This window comes from Acomys minous, assembly GCF_964271855.1.
Source record: "Acomys minous genome assembly, chromosome: 5".
NCBI classification, from domain to species: domain Eukaryota; kingdom Metazoa; phylum Chordata; class Mammalia; order Rodentia; family Muridae; genus Acomys; species Acomys minous.
Genome location: NC_140494.1, coordinates 114,799,257 through 114,819,263, shown reverse-complemented (window position 1 = coordinate 114,819,263; position 20,007 = coordinate 114,799,257). Strand labels below are relative to the sequence as shown.

At 47.5% G+C, this 20,007-nt stretch overlaps 1 protein-coding gene across 1 annotated transcript in view; it reads left to right on the top strand.

Moving 5' to 3' along the window:
• ETFA (electron transfer flavoprotein subunit alpha) overlaps window positions 1-7,061 on the top strand; it is a 56,553-nt gene extending 49,492 nt beyond the window's left edge. The window contains exons 11-12 of the mRNA XM_084782963.1: window positions 857-937; window positions 6,730-7,061. Coding sequence (XP_084639089.1) covers window positions 857-937; window positions 6,730-6,768 — 120 coding nt within the window. The 3' untranslated portion in view covers window positions 6,769-7,061. The remainder of the gene's footprint in view (window positions 1-856; window positions 938-6,729) is intronic.
• The last annotated feature ends 12,946 nt before the right edge of the window (window positions 7,062-20,007 follow it).

Genomic DNA, 20,007 nt, shown 5'->3' with positions numbered 1-20,007 from the left:
AGGAAACAAAAGTTGAGAAACACTATTATTTCGGGTATAGATATGTTACTATTTTGTCTAAAATCAATCATTTTTCCCCTTAAGAAAGAATTTTAAGAAGATAATAATTTTAATGATTTTAAACTCTTTTCTCAAAGATGGGCTAAGTGGTAGATATTTTACTACAATACAACCCAAAACCTTCTAATAATGTTGGCATAGATGCTCCAAATTAGTTTGGTGGATATTTAAAAAATATTAGTATACATGATAATAAATAAATAATAAATCCTTTTTTAAAAAGTGAGAGAAATATAGGAGATAGGAAAATAGATGGATCCAGAGGGTCCTAGAAACCTACAAGAAAAACACTATTATGAGCAGATCTTGGCCCAGGGGTTCTGCTTGATCTATGGCACCAACCAAGGACAATACGTGCAGTCATCATCAAACCCCTACCCAGATCTAGCCAAGGGACAGAACATTCTCCAGAGCTAAGTGGAGACTGGGGACTGACTTTCACACAAACGCTGGTGCCCCATATTTGGCTATGTCTCGTTGATAGGGAGGCCCGATGGCACTTGGAGGAAGGATAGCAGACTACCAAGAAGAGATTTGATACCCTAGCATCATATTCAAGGGGAGGAGGTCCCCCTCAGTCACAGTCATAGGGAAGGGGAATGGGGTGAAAGTGGGAGGGAGGGATGGGAGGATACATGGGATGGGATAGCAATTGAGATGTAATATGAATGATTTTATTTTTCAATTAAAATAAAAAGAATATTAGTATATTGTAAGAGAGAGGTTAAAATGGAACCACCAAACAGTGTAGTGTGTTTCCTTGGTGGAAGTCCAACTGTGTGTTTTCATTCCACAGACAATTGTGGCTATTAACAAAGACCCAGAAGCTCCAATTTTCCAGGTCGCAGATTATGGAATAGTCGCAGATTTATTTAAGGTAAGTGGTCTTGAGAGGGATTGCTGTTATCAGCATTGACAGCCAATGGGTTTTGTCAAGGATGAAATTATAGACAAAATGTGTGTCGGGCATCTGTATGTACGCTATTAATATATAATTTGTCCTACTTAAAATGTAGTTACTATATGGACTGTATACTTACTGTGCAGCATAGCTTTCTTCTTTCAAAGAGATCAGGTTGTAAAATATCTGCAGAGGTCCTGGCATATCACATGCTAAGTCAGCACAGCGTGAGGTCACACCACAGGTAGAACCTAGGGCCACATTCGGCAAGTGTGCTAAAGAAGTGAGTGTCAAGCGCTTCATTCAGGCATGGCTGAGGACATTCAGGGGAAGAGTTGGCACTCAATCCAGTTTCGCTGGCTCATCGAGAATGTTCTGTTCACTGAGTTTGACAGTTAAGGTCTAGCTCGGTGCTATGGCACATGCCTGTAATCCCAGCACGTGGGAGGCAGAAGCAGACGGATCTCTGTGAGTTCAAGGCCAGTGGAGGATACACAGAGAACCCCTGTCTCAAACAAAAACAAAGAAAGGTCTTTCTCATGTGACAGGTTTAAGGAAAACATGGGGTTCCTCCCCATTTAAAAAAAACTTCATTTGTAAACGTTCTTACCCTACTATTTCCTGTGTGTTTGCCTTCTCAATGAGAAAGATGAGTTTAGTCATATAGACTTATTTAGCAAATTATAGTTGATGATCACCTGAAATGTACTTGGCCACTTTAAAGGTGCGGAGCTCATGCTTGGTCCAGCCTCCGCTTGTTGCCCTGGCCTGTCTGTGCAGAACCCCTTCTACAGAAGTTGACGCTCTGAAGGGAGCATTCAGCCCTAAGAGAAACAGGTTGGCTAGAGTAGAAATCCGTGACACTACACTGAGGAGTGTGAGCCGCATTGGAGGGGCTGCAGCCTGGGACAAGAGGCAGAGCAGTTTGCAGATGAGGACTGACTCAGGGCCGTGAAGACTCGATGGACAATTCAGTGAACTCACTGTTAGTTCAGACTGCGTGGAAAAACTAGGAGGCTGCTCTCTCCGCCTATATCCTTTTACTCCGAGAAGCCTCTGAAGGACCTGGGCCTTGTCTTAGGAAGAATAGAGCCGTACTTCAGTGATGCTGAGGTTCTAGGTCAAGAATTTAGAGTTCAGATAGGTCAGCTGCTCCTTTTTGACCTAGGTTGTAACTGTTAGGGGAGTTTAGCCAATAGGAGGCTTGGTGAAAGAAGGCGCCAATATGAAAAGAAGGTAGCAGGTGTGCGTGTGCGCACGTGTTGCTGTGGATTAAAGTCAGAGTCTTAAAAATGCTGGACAAGCGTTCTAACACTGAGCTACACTCCCAGCCTCACAAAAGAAAAAATTTATTGTCTCTTTGCAGCTTTACCCTTCAAAAGTTTTGAATTAGGACACAAAATGGAATTACTATGGTGTACCAAGAGGCTTTAATTTAAATTCTGTCCTGTCTTCATACCAGCTAATTTATCTCAGCCAAATTAATCTTGCTGAATGTTACCTTCATCATAAGTACTGTAAATATTACACTGCCTGCCTTAAAGATGCTAATGAAAATTGTGATTACTCTGCATCTACTGCAGCCTTTAACAGATACTAGCCTACCTGTTTGCATTCTCTGTTCCGATAGATCAGTAACTGGTTAATATAAAAAGTATTAGAATGGCAGGGCATTAAACACTACCTGACCTCTTCTTTAACTTAATGGTTTTATTGAAATAAAATGCTCATACTGTAAAGTTTGCCCTTATGAAACGTAGTACTCAGGACTGAAGAGATGGCTCAGCACACACTGCTCTGTGGAGGACCTGAGTTTGGTTCCCAACATTTGCAACAGGGTCCAGCACTGTCTCCTGGCTCTGTGGGCACCTGCATTCACATACACAAACCCACACAGATGCACAGTTTAAACAGTTTTTAGTACATCTTCAAAATGCATGATTAGGGCCAGCAATTATGGCCACTTACTGCCATCCCTGACAACTTTATCTCTGGGACTCCCATGGTGGAGTGAGAGACCATACACCTGCCCCCAACGTTGTCTTCTGATCTCTTCACAGGTAATCATGCATGCGCATGCATCCACACACTTACACACAAACAAATGTAGATAAATACATAATACATTGATCGTTAGTCGGTTCATACTGCTGTACAGTGAGCCTAATGGCAGTTATAGTCCATCCTGCTGCAGAGAAGCCCTGTACCCACAGCCTCTGTGCTGTGCACAGATTTGCTCATCCTGGCCTCTTTGTATAGCTGGAATCCTTACTATTGTGATCTTTCTGGATGCTTTTCCCGAGCTTGTCCATGCTTCAGCTGTGCCATAGTCCTTCATTTCTTTCTCTTGACACACAGCATCCGTCACTGAAGTGCCACATTTGTTTGCCATCCAGTAGTTTCTGCTTTTTTGTTATTGTGAATACCGATACTATGAACATCAGTGTGTAGATTTCTGTACAGACACTGGTGTTTATTTCTTTGGAGTTCTCTTCTTAATGTGGAGTTGATGCAGGAGTCTGTGTTAGTTTGCTTCCATAGCAGTTGTACCAGAAGGATGTGGAGCTCTGAATCTTCCAGATACTCCCTAGCACATGTCACTGTTTGTCCTTGTGGATGTGAAGTGGCATCTTATAGTTTTGATTTGTATTTTCCTGGTGGCTGATGATGTTGACTATTTTGAATTCTTACTAGCCATTTATGTATTTTCCCTGTAGAAATGACTCTTGTGTTTTTAAAGGTTGTTCTTAAGTTGTAAGTGTTTGAGCTAGAAGTAAGATCCTTATCAGGAGTGGTTTCCAGTGTGCTCTCTCATTCTGAGTTGCCTTTTCACTTTCAGGATGGTAGAAACATTTTAAATTTTGATTAAGTTTTACTTGTCGGCTTTTTTTTTTTAATCTTTTGTTGCCTGTGGTTCAAATGTTATACCTAAGAAAACTTTTCCTAATACACTGTAGTTAATCATTGGGCTTCAAGTATGTGTTCAAATCCCTGCTCTCATTTCTTTGCATGCACACACAGCAGAATTGCCTAGTCATATAATAATTCCATTTTAGCTTTTTGAAGACCTTTTAGACTGCTTTCACAGAGGTTATACCGTTTCATGTTCCTACTGGCAATGTATTTCACCAGTAACTAATGATGCTGAGGACATTCAAACATCTGCTTCTTGAACATTTCTGTCCAGGTCCCTCCCTTCCCCCTTTCTTTTTTTCCAGTGCTAGAGGCAGAAACTGGTGTTGATGCATTTTAAGGAAGTGCTCTCCTTGGATGCTGAGCCATATCCAAAGTCTTTGGTTAGGTTGTTTATCTTTTTGTTGGCTTATAAGAGGTTTTTGTTTATTCTCAATACAAACCCCTTATCAAATACATGGTTTTCAAATATGTCTTCCCACTAAGTAAAGTTTTGTTGTTGTTGTTGTTTTGTTTTGAGACAGGGTCTCACTTTGTAGTTATGGCTGGCCTGGAACTCACTATGTAGACCAGGCTGGGCTTGGACTCAGAGATCTGCCTGCCTCTGCCTCCCAGGTTCTGGGATAAAAGGTGGTATCACCATGCCTGACTTTATTTTAACTTTTTGATAATATCAGATGTACAAATACTTTTAATTTTAATGAAGTCCAGTCTGCTTATTGTTTCCTTTCATTGCTTATGCGTTTGTTATTGTATCTGAGAGTCAATGGCCATTCTAAAGTAATAAAGATTCACTCTTAGGTTTTCTTTATTATAGTCATTGATTTGTTTTGAGTACATTTTTGTATATGGTGTGCAATAGAGACCCATCCTTTTCCTGTGGCTACCCATTTGCTCTGCACCGTCTGTTGAAGAGACCGTAGTGTGCCTGGGGTAGATTGTTATGCCACCAGTCTTCCCCCCACAGCCATGATGCTCTCTGTTACCTCTGGAACCTGAAGTATTTATCTCTGTTGCTCCCTTCTCCACCTCATCCCTTCTCCATCTCCCTTCTTCCTTCCCTCCCTCCGTCCCCCAAATTTCATTTCTCCTCTAGTATGATGTTCTGAATTTTCCTAGGCTACACTGGTCTCTCCTTACTTAAAAATTTGGAGCATGTGGTGCTGTTTCTCTCATTCTCCCACATTCTGGTATAAGATGTAGTAATTTCTTAACACACTCAATGTATGGTTTGTTGACTTTTAGCATCTCTATAGAGCTGTGCAGCCATCACTTAATTCCAGTACATTTTCATCACACTTACCCAGAGACTTCTCCATTCTCCCAACGCTAAGGGGAACAGGTGAATCATATGTTTATAACAATAGATTGCCTTCTTTTTAAATTCGTCTTCTCTCATTTGCTCTTACTGAATAGAGCTGGCTACCTCTGCAATATCTAAAGGAAAATAAAAATAAGAATCCAGGTCTTTCAGCCTTTACACTTAGCATCTTCTCCTAAAGGACTATATAGGATCCTTATAAAGTCTATTGTTGGTTTAATTTTTTAAAGATTAATAAATAATGGCAAGAGAAAATTCCCTTGACTCTATTGTGGGGAATATGGTGAGGGGACATTTTGTAGAGTGTTTTTTAAAATTACATATTCTAAATGTTTGACCTCCTGGGAAAGATGTTGTGCTAAGGCATATTTTTCATGAAATAAGCTGGTCCCACACGAGGCTCTAGCAGCATGTTAGCCCTGTGACTGGCATGAGCTCATGGTCCCTCCACTGAGGAAAGCCAGGGGAAGTGGTGCCAGCACTTAGTGCTGCCCTGAGCGAATGCCTGCTGGCTCCATGGTAAATACAGGCCTTTTAATAGGCTGAAGACAAAGTGACATTCGGAAGAAACAACATGTCGACAATTTCCTTAATAAATTTTGTAGGAACGCATTATTTCCACCTGGTGGAAATGTAGCTCTCTTGAATAATTGAGAGGTTGCATTCATCAGTGTGACAGTCAACAGAGATCTTTGTGAGCTAGGGCAGCCCACAGCCCTTTGCAGACTGGGTAATTGATATTTTACACAAGTGGCCCAACTAGTGTTAGAGTGTGTGTGTGGCATCCCACGGTCCACTCTCCGCTCTCCTCTACTGTCCAAGAGGTCAGAAAGCATTGTACTCTAGTTGCAGCCACTGGCCTGACCAGGACTAAAGGTCACAGTTAATTTTGTTTTAGAATGGGCGTCACCTCAGTCATTTGTGTTTGCTGTGGTTTCTTCTGTCTGCTGACCAGCCACAGCATTGACACAAAATCTTCATTTTAATGAAAAGCAATGATCCTGAATGTTCAGTTCATTTGACTTGTCATGTGACAGTAACATATGTTGAGAAAGCCAACAAAATGTTTATGAAGTGTGCAATGCAAGAATGAGAAAGCAAGTGCTGGAGGAGTTTAGTAGTTCTGAGTAGTGACACTGGTGTGAGGACTTGAAAGAAAGTGAGGTGCACAGTGGAGGTAGGAAGGACGTCAGGAAGAAATACGAAGGTGAAAAGGTCTTGCTGCTCTCAGCCCTGGAAAGAAGAACCAAACCTCCTACGAAGCGTGTTCAGAGACGTCAAAAGGTGGCTGGGCATAAGTTGGCTCTAGACCATGACAGCTGGTGTTCCTCATGAGCGGTCCCCACAGAGGGTTTGCCGGCTCACTAGGGTTGGGAGGAGAGACCAAGTGAGCAGGGATGGCACTTGTTGCTGAAAAGAAATCTGCCGTGATTTTAGCCTCTGTGGCCTCCAGAAGAGCTAATGGCCTGTTTCAGGGAGGGTTCAAGATGCTTAATTACTGTTTTGGTTTTTTGTTTGTTTGTTTGTTTTGTAGGTGGTTCCTGAAATGACAGAAATACTGAAGAAAAAATAAATCAAAATCATATCTTAAGGAAACTGTCAAAAGTATTCAGCTGAAATCATAGAAATTCATAATCTGAGGAAAGAAAATATGCTAACAGCAGCTAAAATGCCTTTTGATCAATCAATTATTATATTCCTTTTTAATCTTTTGTGGTTCCAAACAATTATTTTTTGGCATTTTCTAATTCTGTAATAAAATGCATAGTAAAAATTTTTGTCATCCTTTAAAATTACTATAAAAAACATGCCTAGCTTCTTAAATAAAGAAGAAATTTGAAGAAAGGAAATAAAAATCCACTTCTAGCCAGGTGTGGTGGTATTCATCTCTAATTCCAGCACCCCGAGGCAAGTGGGTCTTTGTGAAGCCAGCCTATTTACATAGTGAGTTTCTGGACAGACAGGGCTGCATAGTGAGACCCTGTCTCAGGTCGTCATCCTCTTCATCATCATCACCATCGCTTATTTCTTTAGTTGTCTTCATGGATGTTCTTTGTATTAGGCAAAACTGTAGGCATGAAAATCCTCATAGCCTAGTCACCCTAGTAAAATTATTGAATGGTATATCCCAAGAGATAGGGGCTGGACTGGCAAATCAGAGCTACAGAAACTTGACCACAAAGCGTGCATGTTCCAGAAACACTCTCGTCTTCAGAAAAACAGTATGATGAAGTAAGCCTGACTTAAACCTAACCATGCTGAAAGTATTTGGTTGGTTTAACTTAAATTTCCATCGTCTGCTTTAGGGGTTTGTCAGTTTATAGGAGTTGGTGTCTGCTAAGGATGGGCAGTGGAGGAGGAGGGACCAGTCTGCATACCTTTTATGCAGGTAGTTTGATACTACTGTGCATGTTTAACATTCTGCTCAGGAAATGCTCTGCCCTTTCCTTTACTCTCCTGGTAGCTCCCTGTGTGTGGAGAAAAGCAACCAGGTTCCTACACCATCCACACATGCAGCCATTGCTTCCACTCTTCTGCCCTAGGGCTCTGATGTTCCAAGCAAACAAGTCAGGATAAGTGTAGGTCTGAGACAGGCAGGCAAGGCTACGCCTAGGCCTGCGAGAAGTCATGGGCAAATATCTGGGGCCATATGAGTCATCTGCAAAGTAGAAGAACTGCCAACCGCCAAGCAGTGGTGTCATAAGCCTTTAATCCCAGCATTCAGGAGGCAGAGGCAGGTAGATCTCTGTGTGTTCAAGGCCAGCCTGGTCTACAGAGCAAGTTCCAGGACAACCAGGGCTACACAAACAAATCCTGTCTAGAAAAAAACAAGCAAACAAAAAACAACAACAACAAAAGAAGAAGAGGAAGAGCTGTCAACTGGCCTTCCAGCTGAGGTGGCACTGTGGCTTGACCATGCAGCACCACAAGGAAGAGATAGGAAGTGAACCGTGAGACAAGGGCAGTGGGACCTCTAGACCCCGTGTGCTGCTGCTGCTGCTGCTGCTGCCTGATTGAACCTATTTTGACTCAGTCACTTGTGACGAAGCACTTTTGGAAGCTGTGGCATTTCAGCTGTTTAGTGAGGTGAGAGGACAGCAGTAAAGTTGAGAGCTCGTCACAAGTCATAAACACATTAGTCCCATGGGACCCTGGAGTGCCAGAGCTATGGGGTCATCTGGTTCTGCTCTGGTTGCCCCAGTTGAAACAGTGGGGCACAGAGGAGAGGAAACTGTAACTTGAACTGCCTGAGTGTACATGGCTTCAGTCCCTTCATCACTGTGACTGCTGCATCTTTCTTCTCTGAGGTGCCTTTTAAGGGGGTCTCCATTTACCTCCCACCCCTGCTGCAGGGACAGGAGCAGTGGCAGATGTGATGGCTGTAGGGGCACTCCCATTGAGATATGCTGATCAGAGAGGAGCACCCCGGTTACGCCTTTCTTCTGAGTTGAACTGATGAGCCTTCCTCCCACTTGATGCCTCCTGTCACAGCTGCCCTGTTGCAGCTCCAAGAACCAGTGCCTGCTAGATGCAGCTCATCACCGTCACGAGTGCATGTAGCATAATCAGGTCACTCGCCAGGTGTCTGTTTTGACCTCCAGGTGTCATTGAGTATACAGTCCTAGATGGGCCAGCCGACTCTACACCCACTGAGTGTTCATAGTGTGTATATGTGTTCCTGTGGCCAGCAGCACAGTTCAACTCATTTACACCTATCCCACACACATGTGTGGTTAATATGTTATGCCATGGCACTACCACTCACCAGGAAATTGGCAGCAACATTGCAGTCTTACAGGACCGCTGTCACATAGGTAGGCAGGCCTATATAGTACTCCCTGTCCTTATAGTCAGGCACTGTCATAGCAGATCTTATCCCTCCGTTCTCATAATGATGCGTAAATTGTTCTGCATTGGTTGGTTCACAGCAATAGTTATCACTTCTACAAGGTTATATAACTTCTCCAAATTCAAATAGCTAAACCAGGACCAGGATTCTTCAGGGGCTGGGGGCTTTGCGTTAGCATGGAGGGCTGAAGAGGAAACTGAGCTCAGAGTTCATGTGGATAGTTAAGGTGGTAAGGGGCAGAAACGTGGAGTTTGGGGAAGCCTGTTTGTAGGGGTCATTGACAAGTTTAGGAGGCCCTTTCCCTCCTAAGCCAGTGTTTCTCAAACTTTGCTCCACTGGACTTCTCCCAGGCTGGCTCCCAGCAACCGCATGGTGGCTCACAACCATCTATGAGATCTGATAGCCTCTTCCGGCATACATGCAGGCATAACACTATATACATAATAGATAAGTCTTTTTTTAAAAAGTTGCATGACTTGAGGCCCTGCCACCTGAGCAGGTGTTTGCAATGGAAAGCCACTGAGTTCTTTGTGGAAGGCCTATGACCTACCTAGAGGGCTAGCCAGACCTGGTGGTGTGTGTTCACGATGGTGGGGGGGTGGGGTGGGAGAAAAGATGAAAGCCATTTGGAGGAGTTACAGGAGTCCTCTGGCTTCGTGCCCTGAATGGGTTTAGCTGAAAACTCTTTGGCTACAAAATGGGTCCCCAGAGACTGTGTAAATGGGTCCAGTGCTGTGGGTGAGGCTGGCGGAGAGCAAGCTTTTCCTCCCAGGGTAGCAGGGGAGCCGGGTTGCCGCCAGAGCCTGGGTGTGTCTGCGCCGGCTGGAGGGCTGGAAACCCCAGCCATAAATGCACCTTATGTTCTCCTTCTGAAAGGAATGCTCAGTATGGCTACGTTTCATGCCGCCTCTGACTAGGGGTTTTGTTTTGGTGGACATAAAAGTGAGCTGGAGAAAGTGGGAGACCCAGAGAACTCTATTGACTGTGTCCAGATGGATACAGTTAGCTGGAAGGTGACTGATAATCCTGTAAAAAAAAGCATAGAAGGGGGTATACTGTCAGGATTTCGTGTAACCCTAGATTTGGGGGACTCTGGAGCCTGGGTGAAGAAGACGACTTGCTGATAACCTTGGCTTTTAAAATGCTGGTGCACAGCACCCTGTTAGTGGGTAGGAGAGTGATTCAGGAGATCGGATGCACAGGAATTTGCCCCAGGTCACAAAGCAAGTGGGAGAACTGGAACATAAACCGGAATTTTTGGCAGATATCGCTTACTAAGAATTGATTGCATACTGGATGGTCGCTAGTGTAGCTGCCTCACTGCTACTGCCCTCTGCATGGCCAGAGACATGGCCAGTGACATATGGGACCCATGCCAACCTCTGGCATGGAGGTGGTTGGCCTTACCATCGTCTCACCTGCTTCCACAGCCCAGCTCCTCCAGGACTTTTTTTTTTTTTTAATAATTTATTTAATTTTAAATGTGCCTTGGTGTAAGGGTGTCAGATCTTGGAGTTACAGACAGTTGTGAGCTGCCATGTGGGTGCTGAGAAGAGCAGGCAGTGCTCTTAACAACTGAGCCGTCTCTCCAGCCCCATCCTCCAGGACTCTTGTTTTCTCTCTATGCTGCTTCCGCATCACTCCCAGCTCCTCTAGGACTCTCTTCCGTGTGCATAGCTTTAGAGCTGCAAGCCTGTCAGTAGTAGCAAGAGGCAGTGGTGGAACTGGGGCTTCCTCTCAAGGGGGCTGGCACTTGCTCTCTGTGTCATCCAGTCTAGTAGGATGGAGGCCCTGGCAGATTCAGCCTATGGGGCATCACTGTCATTACCTCCCACAACTAGTCACATGGGCCAGGCAGTTAGTTGTACAGATGCTGATTCCCTCTGGGCTTTCTAGAAGTTTCTGCTGTTGTCCCTGTGTTGGGCCACCTGGGGACATTTAGGCTGATCACCTAGACAGCTGGGCTAGACTCTAGTTAAAAGGTGTCTATTTATTTTTCTCTTCTTTTAATTGTCTTTAATAATAATAATTAGTTATTATTTATATTATATAAATATGAATAAATTATCATTATTTGAGACACTGACTCACTCTGTAGCCAAGGCTGCCCTGGAACTTACTATATAGCTCACATACATGGCTATCCTCTGTCTCAGCTTGAGTGCCAGGATGACAGACATGGCCCACTGTGTCTGGTTTCCTTCCCCATTTAGACTATTTTCATCATCTGCAAGATGGTGACTTGACTGCTTACATAGACATAAAGAATGACTCTTTATGTCTTAACCTGTGGATGTGTAGACAGATCTCAGACTATATGGGTAAAGACAGTAACTTATGAGAGTTTCGTATGTCCAAGATGCTGAGCTGAGACCTTTAGATGCATGGTGCCATTAAAGTCTCCTGAATCCCCATCCTACAGATGAGAAGACAAAGGCTGACAGAGCTTACAGCTTGCCTGGGGACTAGTAGTAACTTTATAAACAACCAAGGTCCTCCCTCACCCCGAGCCCCAGCTGGGGTGATCTGGAGTAGAGGAAAGATGTGGCAGCTGGCCAGGTGGAGAGGGATGGCTGAAAGAGGGGGGTGCATCCTAAGCAGAAGGGCCAGCGTGAACAAGCATGGAGGTTGCCAGGAACAAGCTGACCTCTTGTAGGCTGCTGTCCCTCTGTGCTTTGCACAGGAATCGGGGGCGGGGTGTTGTGCTGCAGCGTGCCTCCAGCCTGCTTTCTCGTGTGGCACTGTCCCAACCAGGAACCACAGTCCATGCGCCTTCTTTAAGCAGTGTAGGCGGAGGTGAGTCCTCCTAGTTATGAGGCCTAATTGATGTTGGGGAAGCTCCTGGAGTGTGGGGTGAAAGGTGCGCTGTAAATCTCAGGCACGGGGTTCTGCCACACTCATCACATTGTTTAATGTCCTGGCTGACCTCCTGGGTAGTCAATTTCATTTGGTTGTTCAGGGCGAGTAGGCAGCCTGCTCCCTTATGCTGCAGCCTGAGGCTCTGTATGAAATTATGTCAGCGCTGTGTCCTTGGTAGCTGGTAATAAATTAGTAGCAAGTGTTCCATCATTTTCTTTGGATAATTAAATTAACTATGCATCAGGAGGCAAAAACAAACTTTGGAGCAATAAAGCCCAGAAAAGAAAAATCTGAAAAACAATGATCTCCTCAATATCTGAGGGGTAGGTTTAGAGCCAGTATCGGAGAAAGAAAAGGCAGGTCCCTCCTGGGTGAAACTGGGTGACTCTGAGACATTGTTTGCAAAGAAACAAGTGAGAATGTGTGCCAGCAGGCAGAGCGCAGGAGCTGGCTGTTGGAGCTAGGGCAAGGTACCCATCAGTCCCACCACCTCCCTCCCCGCTCTGAACTATCAGTGGCAGCAAATGAAATAACGAAGCATCTCCTGGGCATCCGCCCCAGAAGTGCTGAGCGTGCGCTGGCTGGCAGAAACACACCCCAGGCATCTATTATTAATAAGGGAGCCTTCAGCTTGTGTTTCCCTTGAAACATTCTCAAAGGGCTTTCCCTTCCATTATGTCATTAGTTATCCCAGCAACCCTCAAGGGTGGGGCACACAGGACTCATTATTTTTCTGCTAGGGAGGGAGGAGCTCAGGGGTGTTCTTGGAGTCACAAAGCAAGACAGAAAACAGGGCTGGTCTAGGGATCCAGACGCGCAGGCCTAGCACACTGGCAGGGATAGCGGCACCTGGAGTTGGGGTGGACAGGGATGAGTAGACTTTAATCCAGCTCTGAGAGATCAGTTCAGATACCCAGAGTTGGGAGTCTTTGTTTAACAGCTTATACAAGCCATAGGTAGGGTTCAGGGTACTGTGGACTTGGACCTGTCATCTGGGCATCTCAGAAAAATATACCCAATTCTAGGGTCTCTCTGTAGTCCTAAGAACCCAGGGTAGTCTTGGGGTAAAAGGGCACTTTCTCAGCTATGGAGGGAATGGATGCCCCATGCCAGCCTCTGGCCACACAGGGTCTGTGGACTGTTGTCCTCTTCTTCCTATCTGTATGACTTGACCTGAAACGTTAGGCTCTGGGTTTGAATCTTTGCTGTGAGGCTCAGGAGGGTGACCGTGCGTGCCATGCAGAGAAGGCCTTACGGCTCCCAGCCCTGGGTGGCTTCCAGCCAGGGCTGCAGGCTGCCTGTACACTGCTGCCTCTGAGCCTTGCTGTCCTTACTGTTGGGTTCAGCTTTGTCAGGATGGTCCCAAAGTTCTCAAGACTCCAGAGGTAAGGCTGAGCAAGGAGGCCAGCCCTTAAGGGCACAGCAGACTGCAGAGGCCTGAGGAGGGCTAGAGTCCAGATTTCTGCGTGTCTTCGGCTTTCCCGTTGGTGCCTGGTTTGCTTTCCCACTGTCCACTTGGCTTCTCACCAACAGTCCTGTGTTTGAGTCCTGCCACTTCATGTTACTAGTGAGTGGTGTGTAATGGTATGTAATCTCATCATGCTGTGCCTGTATTTTTTTTTTCCCCTGCAAAGCAAAGGAAGTAGAATCTACTTTGCAGGGCTGGGGCAAGGAGGGGAGATTGTCAAAAGCGCCTGTCCCCTTAGAAAATAATCATAGCCATTTCTGTCATCACCTGCTTACTCCCACAGCAGGCAGCAACTGCCCCCTCTTCTATGAAGAGTCTCCCTTGGGACCCCAGAGTGGGCTGTTCTGAGCTGGTCCACCTCCACAGCCCCCCCCCATAGCACTCTGGGGGGCCATGAAAGCCAGAGCTTTTACCACAGGCCTCAAGTATCTGCCTCAAGGCCTTTCTGTGATGGCGTGTAACTGAGGCCTAGCCTTCGCCCTCTCTCCTGAGAGGACTCAGGAAGGAACTGTAATGCTGTCTGGTGTCCTGTGTATACTCATGTTTCCAAAGACTGCCACCTACACATTCCAGAGTCTCAGACACCTCACCCTAGACCTCGGCTTCTCAACTCTCTGCTGTACTCCTCCCCTTCCCTGCGCACACAGGGATGCGCAGACCTGTTTTCACCCTCGTAAGCCCCCGCGTTCTTCATCTTGCCTGCCTCTGTACTGAGTGGTCCCTCTCCGGACAATCATTTCACTGCAGCCATGGGGTTCCGCTGCAAGCCCTTGTGTGGAATATTCCCAAAGCGTGAACGGCACCTCAAACCGGCATTCAGCGACCTGCCCCACACTGATCTTTATCCCCACGTGGCTCAATCCGATGCTCTTCCTAACACTAGGCTTCCCCCTGCTCATGCAGGCCTCTGCATTCCATACGTGTGGTGCCTCTGCTGCGCGGCTGTTTCCACATCGCCACCTGACATTTCGTTTGCTCGAATGGTCTGACGGCTGGCTCTCAGTTAGGAGAGAGAATCCACAGTTCCCTGCTTTTGCTTTCTAGAAGTGGTTCGATTTTGAAGTTATGCCAAAACTACTCCATAAAAAGTGATAGTCTTTTTCCTGCTCTGCCACCCCCCCCACCCCCCGCTCTGAGTCAGGATTTCTCTGTGTAGCCTTGGCTATCCTGGACTCTTTGTAGATCAGACTAGTCTTGAACTCACAGAGATCTGCCTACCTCTCAAGTGTTGGGATTTCAGGTGTACACCACCATGCCTTGCTTGATTGTCTTATTCTTGAAAAAAAAATCCCCCTATAAAGGTTTCTTCCACTGTCCACTGTCCACTGTCCTGCGCTTCATTGCTGGAGCTGAGGTTCACAGTAGAGGCGGATGCTGGCGGGCAGCGGGTCTGCAGTGCTCATCTGGCCCGGGCCCCGGCTGATCTACTTGATCAGCTGCACTAGCTCAGAACCGGGGACCACAGAGCGCAATAGAGTGGTGGCTGGCTGAAGAAGGTGGCTGGTTTCTGTCCGTGGGGGTAGGTTACTGGTTACTGACCATGTAGGCTCCTGCCCTAAAGATGACAGGTCCTGTAGTGTCATCTTGCCCATCACGATGCAGAAGACAGGAATGACAGCCCCCACCTCCCACCCCTCACCTCCAAGTGCTCTGAAGTTGGGCAACACCAGTGCCCAGGCTGGTGCCAGATGTCCCTCCTGCTAATGTTGACCTGAAGACATTGAATCTGGACTTGAGCCTGCTTCACAGGGTTGCTTAAGGGTGGAAGGGCCCGAGAAATGGAGGCTTCACTGTGCTGACTAGTGACCCAACCCACCTCCGAGACTGCCGTCTTCACAAACGCCTCCCTGTGGCAGGGCCTGGTCACACCCAACACACGCTAGCTGGATGTCCTTGGACGCCTTTGCCACCCTCTTGCTCAGTTAGAGGTAGACACAGGTAGACGAAATGCAAGCAGGCTTCCCGAGGTGGTAGCTGCTTTTTCCAGAAGACACTGGGAGGAGAAATGGACGGAGATCATGGGGAACGCAGGACGGATACCTAAACAGGACCGCCAGAGGAAAGGGAAGGATCCAGGGCCCGCTCACATGTCCAGTGTAGGCCTTCCTATCCTGAAGGGGCAAAGTTGCTCCTTTTCCTCCTCATAGCTTGCTCTTCTGTTTGCTCTCAGTAGCACTTAAAGAACTGACTTAACAAAACGTATGCCTGGGACCCTCCGCCTCAGCAGCAGTTTCCCAGGTACCAGCGTCAGCGAGAGGCAGAGAAGAGCCAGCATGGTGAGTGGGAGGCGTGAGAGGAGCGCTCTGCCGGGCCCCAGTGCGTGTTGTTCCTCCCATTCTTCGCTCTTTGTAGCCAGCTTTTGCTTCTGTCCCGCCATGCCCTGGCCGTTCCCTCTTTATTTATTTCACTTTCTAAATGCTGTGTGACATAAACAGGCTGAGGGAAAAGAGCATTCGGTATTCTCTAAATTATGGGCAAGTCATCCTCTCTGGGTGCTCAGCATGCTTGCTTACAGATTACAGACCTGAGAGGAAGGAGTAACGGGGACATTTACTCCAGAGGTATTTTCGAATGAAGGATCATACCAGATTAGGGATTCATTAAGGTCACAGAGTATTGAAGAGTCACATCAATAAGAGCGACTGTTTGGACCAGGCCCCCCTCCTTTCCCGGTTGCTAACGAGAAAGGAGAGAACATGTTATCCGTGCCCATCTTGGTAGATCTTCAGAGGATGCTGAGGAGAGGGCATGACAGAATCCTTTTATGTACAGAGAGCTCATCAGCAGAGGTCCCGTTCACTGTGGCCCAACCCACTGGGGTTTCTCTGACCCATGGGACTCAAAAAAAGAATGCCTGATTTTTCTGCACACAGGCTTGTCATAAACTAGAGGATTAAAAAAAAAAGTGGCCTTTAGTGGGAACTGTTAGTGGATAAGTAACTACGGAACGAGTAAACGACAGGGTGGAAGATGCCCACAGCTGTGAGCATGGGTTGAGTGCCACAACCATCAGTTTCTTGTTGGGTGGAGCTTGATACGTTGTTGAAGGTCCCTGTGTTTGATAAGGGCGTCACATTTTCCCGCCAAGTGTTGTCAGTAAAAGACGCAGTCCCAGAGCGGCATCCCAAAGCAACAGAGGGGACTTTTAGAGAGAGGACCCACCCTCTCTAGGAGTGTCCTAAGGAAGGTGGATACCAATGGGCAGGGCAGCACTGGCCTAAATGCAAACCCAGCACACGTCTGGAACCGTGCTGGACGGTCTGAGAGGACTGATAAAGCTGTTTCACTTTGGGTGGCATTAGACTTGGAGCCAAGTCACAGGTGTGAAGCCTGCAGAGCCAGCGGTCTCCCTGAAAGGCCTCCGGCCTGCGCATACAGGGAGCACAGAGGGATGCAGAGCAGCAGAGGCAAGCCTGTGAGGAAAGACAACCCTGCCTGCCAGCTGCTGCTGACAACAGGAGTAGGCCTGGCTCTGGGGCTCCTACAAATGCCTAACACCTGGAGAACTGCTAGGTGGGTGGGGCCACGGCATGAGGCGGATAAAGGCTCCTGGATTCGCCCTGGTATTCTCCTTTGGCAATTTGTGCGATGGGCCGATGGGATGGGGGTCTGCCTGATTCCTTTCTGCATCTGGCTCCGCCTTCCAGTTCTGTTAACCTTGGGTGAGTTAAAAGTCGAGACCTTGGGTTTGGGATCATGTGAGGCTGGAGCTGAGAAACGCCTGTCATATAGTGTGTGCCCAGGGCATTCAGCGGTGCAGCTTCTGTGTGGCTTACATTGACAATGGCCCTTGTGTGGGCCTGGGCCTGAGTCAGTCTGGCCATAAGGAAGACTGAAGGAGGAAACTGGGAGATGGCAGAGCCTGAGCCTGAGTAGGTATGGAAGCCCCACTATCCGCTGGGATGCTTCCCTTGCGGGATACAGTGGGAAGTCAGACCTACCTTTATCCACAGAGCTTCTCAGTAGCAGATAAAGAACAACAGAGAGCTTTTCAGGCTGTCTGCCTCCATTTGTGGGCACGTACAAGCTGACTGTGGATACGGGTTTGCACGCGGTTGGTCACTCCAAGCCCAGCTAGGGCTGGTCTCGGTTTAGGCACTGCTAAAGGCAGGTTTGTCTTGACTCTCCTTAATTGTGGTTGCCCACTACCGCTCACCGATGAACTTACAGAGCTTAAGGATCCTAACGGGAGAGCGTGTCAGTCCCTGTTCCTAATGCGCAATGTAGGAGATGGCTGGGCGTGGTGGCGCACGCCTTTAATCCCAGCACTCGGGAGGCAGAGGCAAGCGGATGGATGTGAGTTTGAGGCCAGCCTGGTCTACAAAGTGAGTTCAGGACAGCCAAGGCTACACAGAGAAACCCTGTCTCAAAAACAAAACAAAACAAAACAAACAAACAAACCAAAACCAGACAACAACAACAAAAAGAACTCCCCTGGATAAATCAGCACAGGTTATAAGGAGGACAGATGCCCTGGGTCCAGCCAGTCATCACTGGCCTCAGCATCAAGTCTCCTGTCTGGTGTAAACAAATGCTCTCTCTGTATAAATTGTCATGTGCTGTTTGAGCTGAGAACCTGGGTCTGGAGGTAGGATTTAGCCCTTTTACTTTAGACCTGAGCTGACAGTTTTGTGTCAGCTTGACATAATCTTAAGTTATTTGAACGGAAGGAACCTCAGTTGAGAAAATGCCTCCATAATATCCAAGTGTAAGGTGTTTTATTAATTAGTTGTTGATGGGGCAGGGCCCAGCCCATGGTGGGTGGGGCCACCCCTGAGATGGTGGTCCTGGGTTCTATAGGAGAGTGTGCTGAGCAGGCCCCCTAAGCAGCGCCCCTCCATGGCCTCTGCATCACCTCCTGCCTCCAGGTTCCTGCCCTGTTTGAGTTCCTGTCTAACGTCCCTTGATGACGAACGGTGACAGTGGCAGTGTGAGTCTTTCCTAGGTTGCTTTGGTCATCACGTTTCATCACAGCAATAGTTTCCTAACTATAAGACCCAAGTGTGTTTGTATCACAGTGTCTTCCGGGCCCCTTTCCCGAGTCAGGCTGGCCTGCTGACGCTGACAGGGAGAATGGAGGACAAACAGTAAAGGCGTGCGACTGTTATTTTCAGACATGATCTTGGCTCAATCCAGGCCAACCTGCAGCTAAGAGATGTAGGCCCACTATTGTTTAAACTAAAACTCGAGTGGTGGTTAGATCGTTTCTTCTGTCTCTCTCCAGAAGGCCCCTGGGAGGGACCTCAGACTGAGATTAGGCTTCTCTGCCAGCTACCAAAGCATCTAAAAGCAGATTCTGGGCGCATCACTCTGGAGACCAGCCTGGGGCTGATAGCTAGTTACTATGTGGGACTTTCCTGGGCTGGACTGTCATGGCCTCTAACTTCCTCCTCTCCCTCCTTCACCCCCTCTGAGCAGGAAGCAAGTAGACCCGCATTGGCCCTCCCCCAACAGCAGTCCCTGTCAATCTCAGAAAGGCGAGAATGAAGGAGCATTAGAAGGGACATAGGTAAATAAGGAAGGCGAAAGTGGGCTCTGTGAGATGGCAGCGTCTTATTCCCACAAGACACTGCGGGGAAATGATGAGACGGCATGGGCCACGTGCTCGCAGGATGGGGAGGGCGGGGTGGTGGTGAGGGTAGGGGTGGTATCTGGAGGACCCTAGAGCCCTGTGAAGTACCCAAGCCTGTTCCCTCCTTTTCGACTACCTTTCCAGTGTGGCTCTGTGCCCTGAGCCTCTATGCAGAACTTAGGTCTGATAACTTAAGTAGGCAAAGGAGCAGCTGCTGGTCATACAACAGAACTGCTGCCCTACCAGGGCTAACTCAGTAGGCCCTGGGAGCTGGAGGACACCGGCCTCCTACAACCAGGGCGGGCCGCACACTGATCCTGCGACCACCTATAAAGGGTGAAGGGGAGAAAGATTTGAAAGAAGTGTGAGCTACTTCACAATGGCAGTGATGCTCCTTCCTCTAGTCACCGGAGGAACCCTTAAAACAGCAAACCTTACTGCCCCGCCCCACCCCACACACAAGAGGCAACATGGTGGTCGTGCACACCAAACTCTGAAAGATGTTGGGCAGGAGAAAATGAGAGCAGCCAGGAGGATGTGATGGTGAAGGGAAAGCCAGAAGAGAAGTTAGGTCAGGCTGAGCCAGCTGCAGCCCAACCCCCACTGGCAGGCATGGGCCTCACCAAGGCTGGGATTTGAGTTGGGGGTCAGGTAACTTGGAAAATGACCAGGGGTGGGCAGGGAGCCGGTGATGTCATACCTGCTTGTAATTGGGCAGATGGCAAAACAAGGGCTGAAAACTATTATTATGGACAGGATGTTGAACTTAGCTCCGGACTAAGTTTGAGTTTGAGCCCTACACCCACCCCTGTTGGTGCTCTGGTCCAGTAGCTGCTGGGGAGGCACAGCTGTGGGCTCCAGCCTGCTGGAGAGAGAGGAGAGGAGGGGAGGGAAAGCACTTTCTGGCTGACACCGATAGGTTCAAGACTCTCCCCTTGCCAGAGAGGAGATGGAGCGGCCTAGGTTAAGTGTGTACCTGGCTGACTCTGAGCCACTCTAGACCCTGGAGAGCAAACAGAAGCCTCTGCCACCCAGAAGTCTCAGTGCAGCTCTTTTTTTTTTT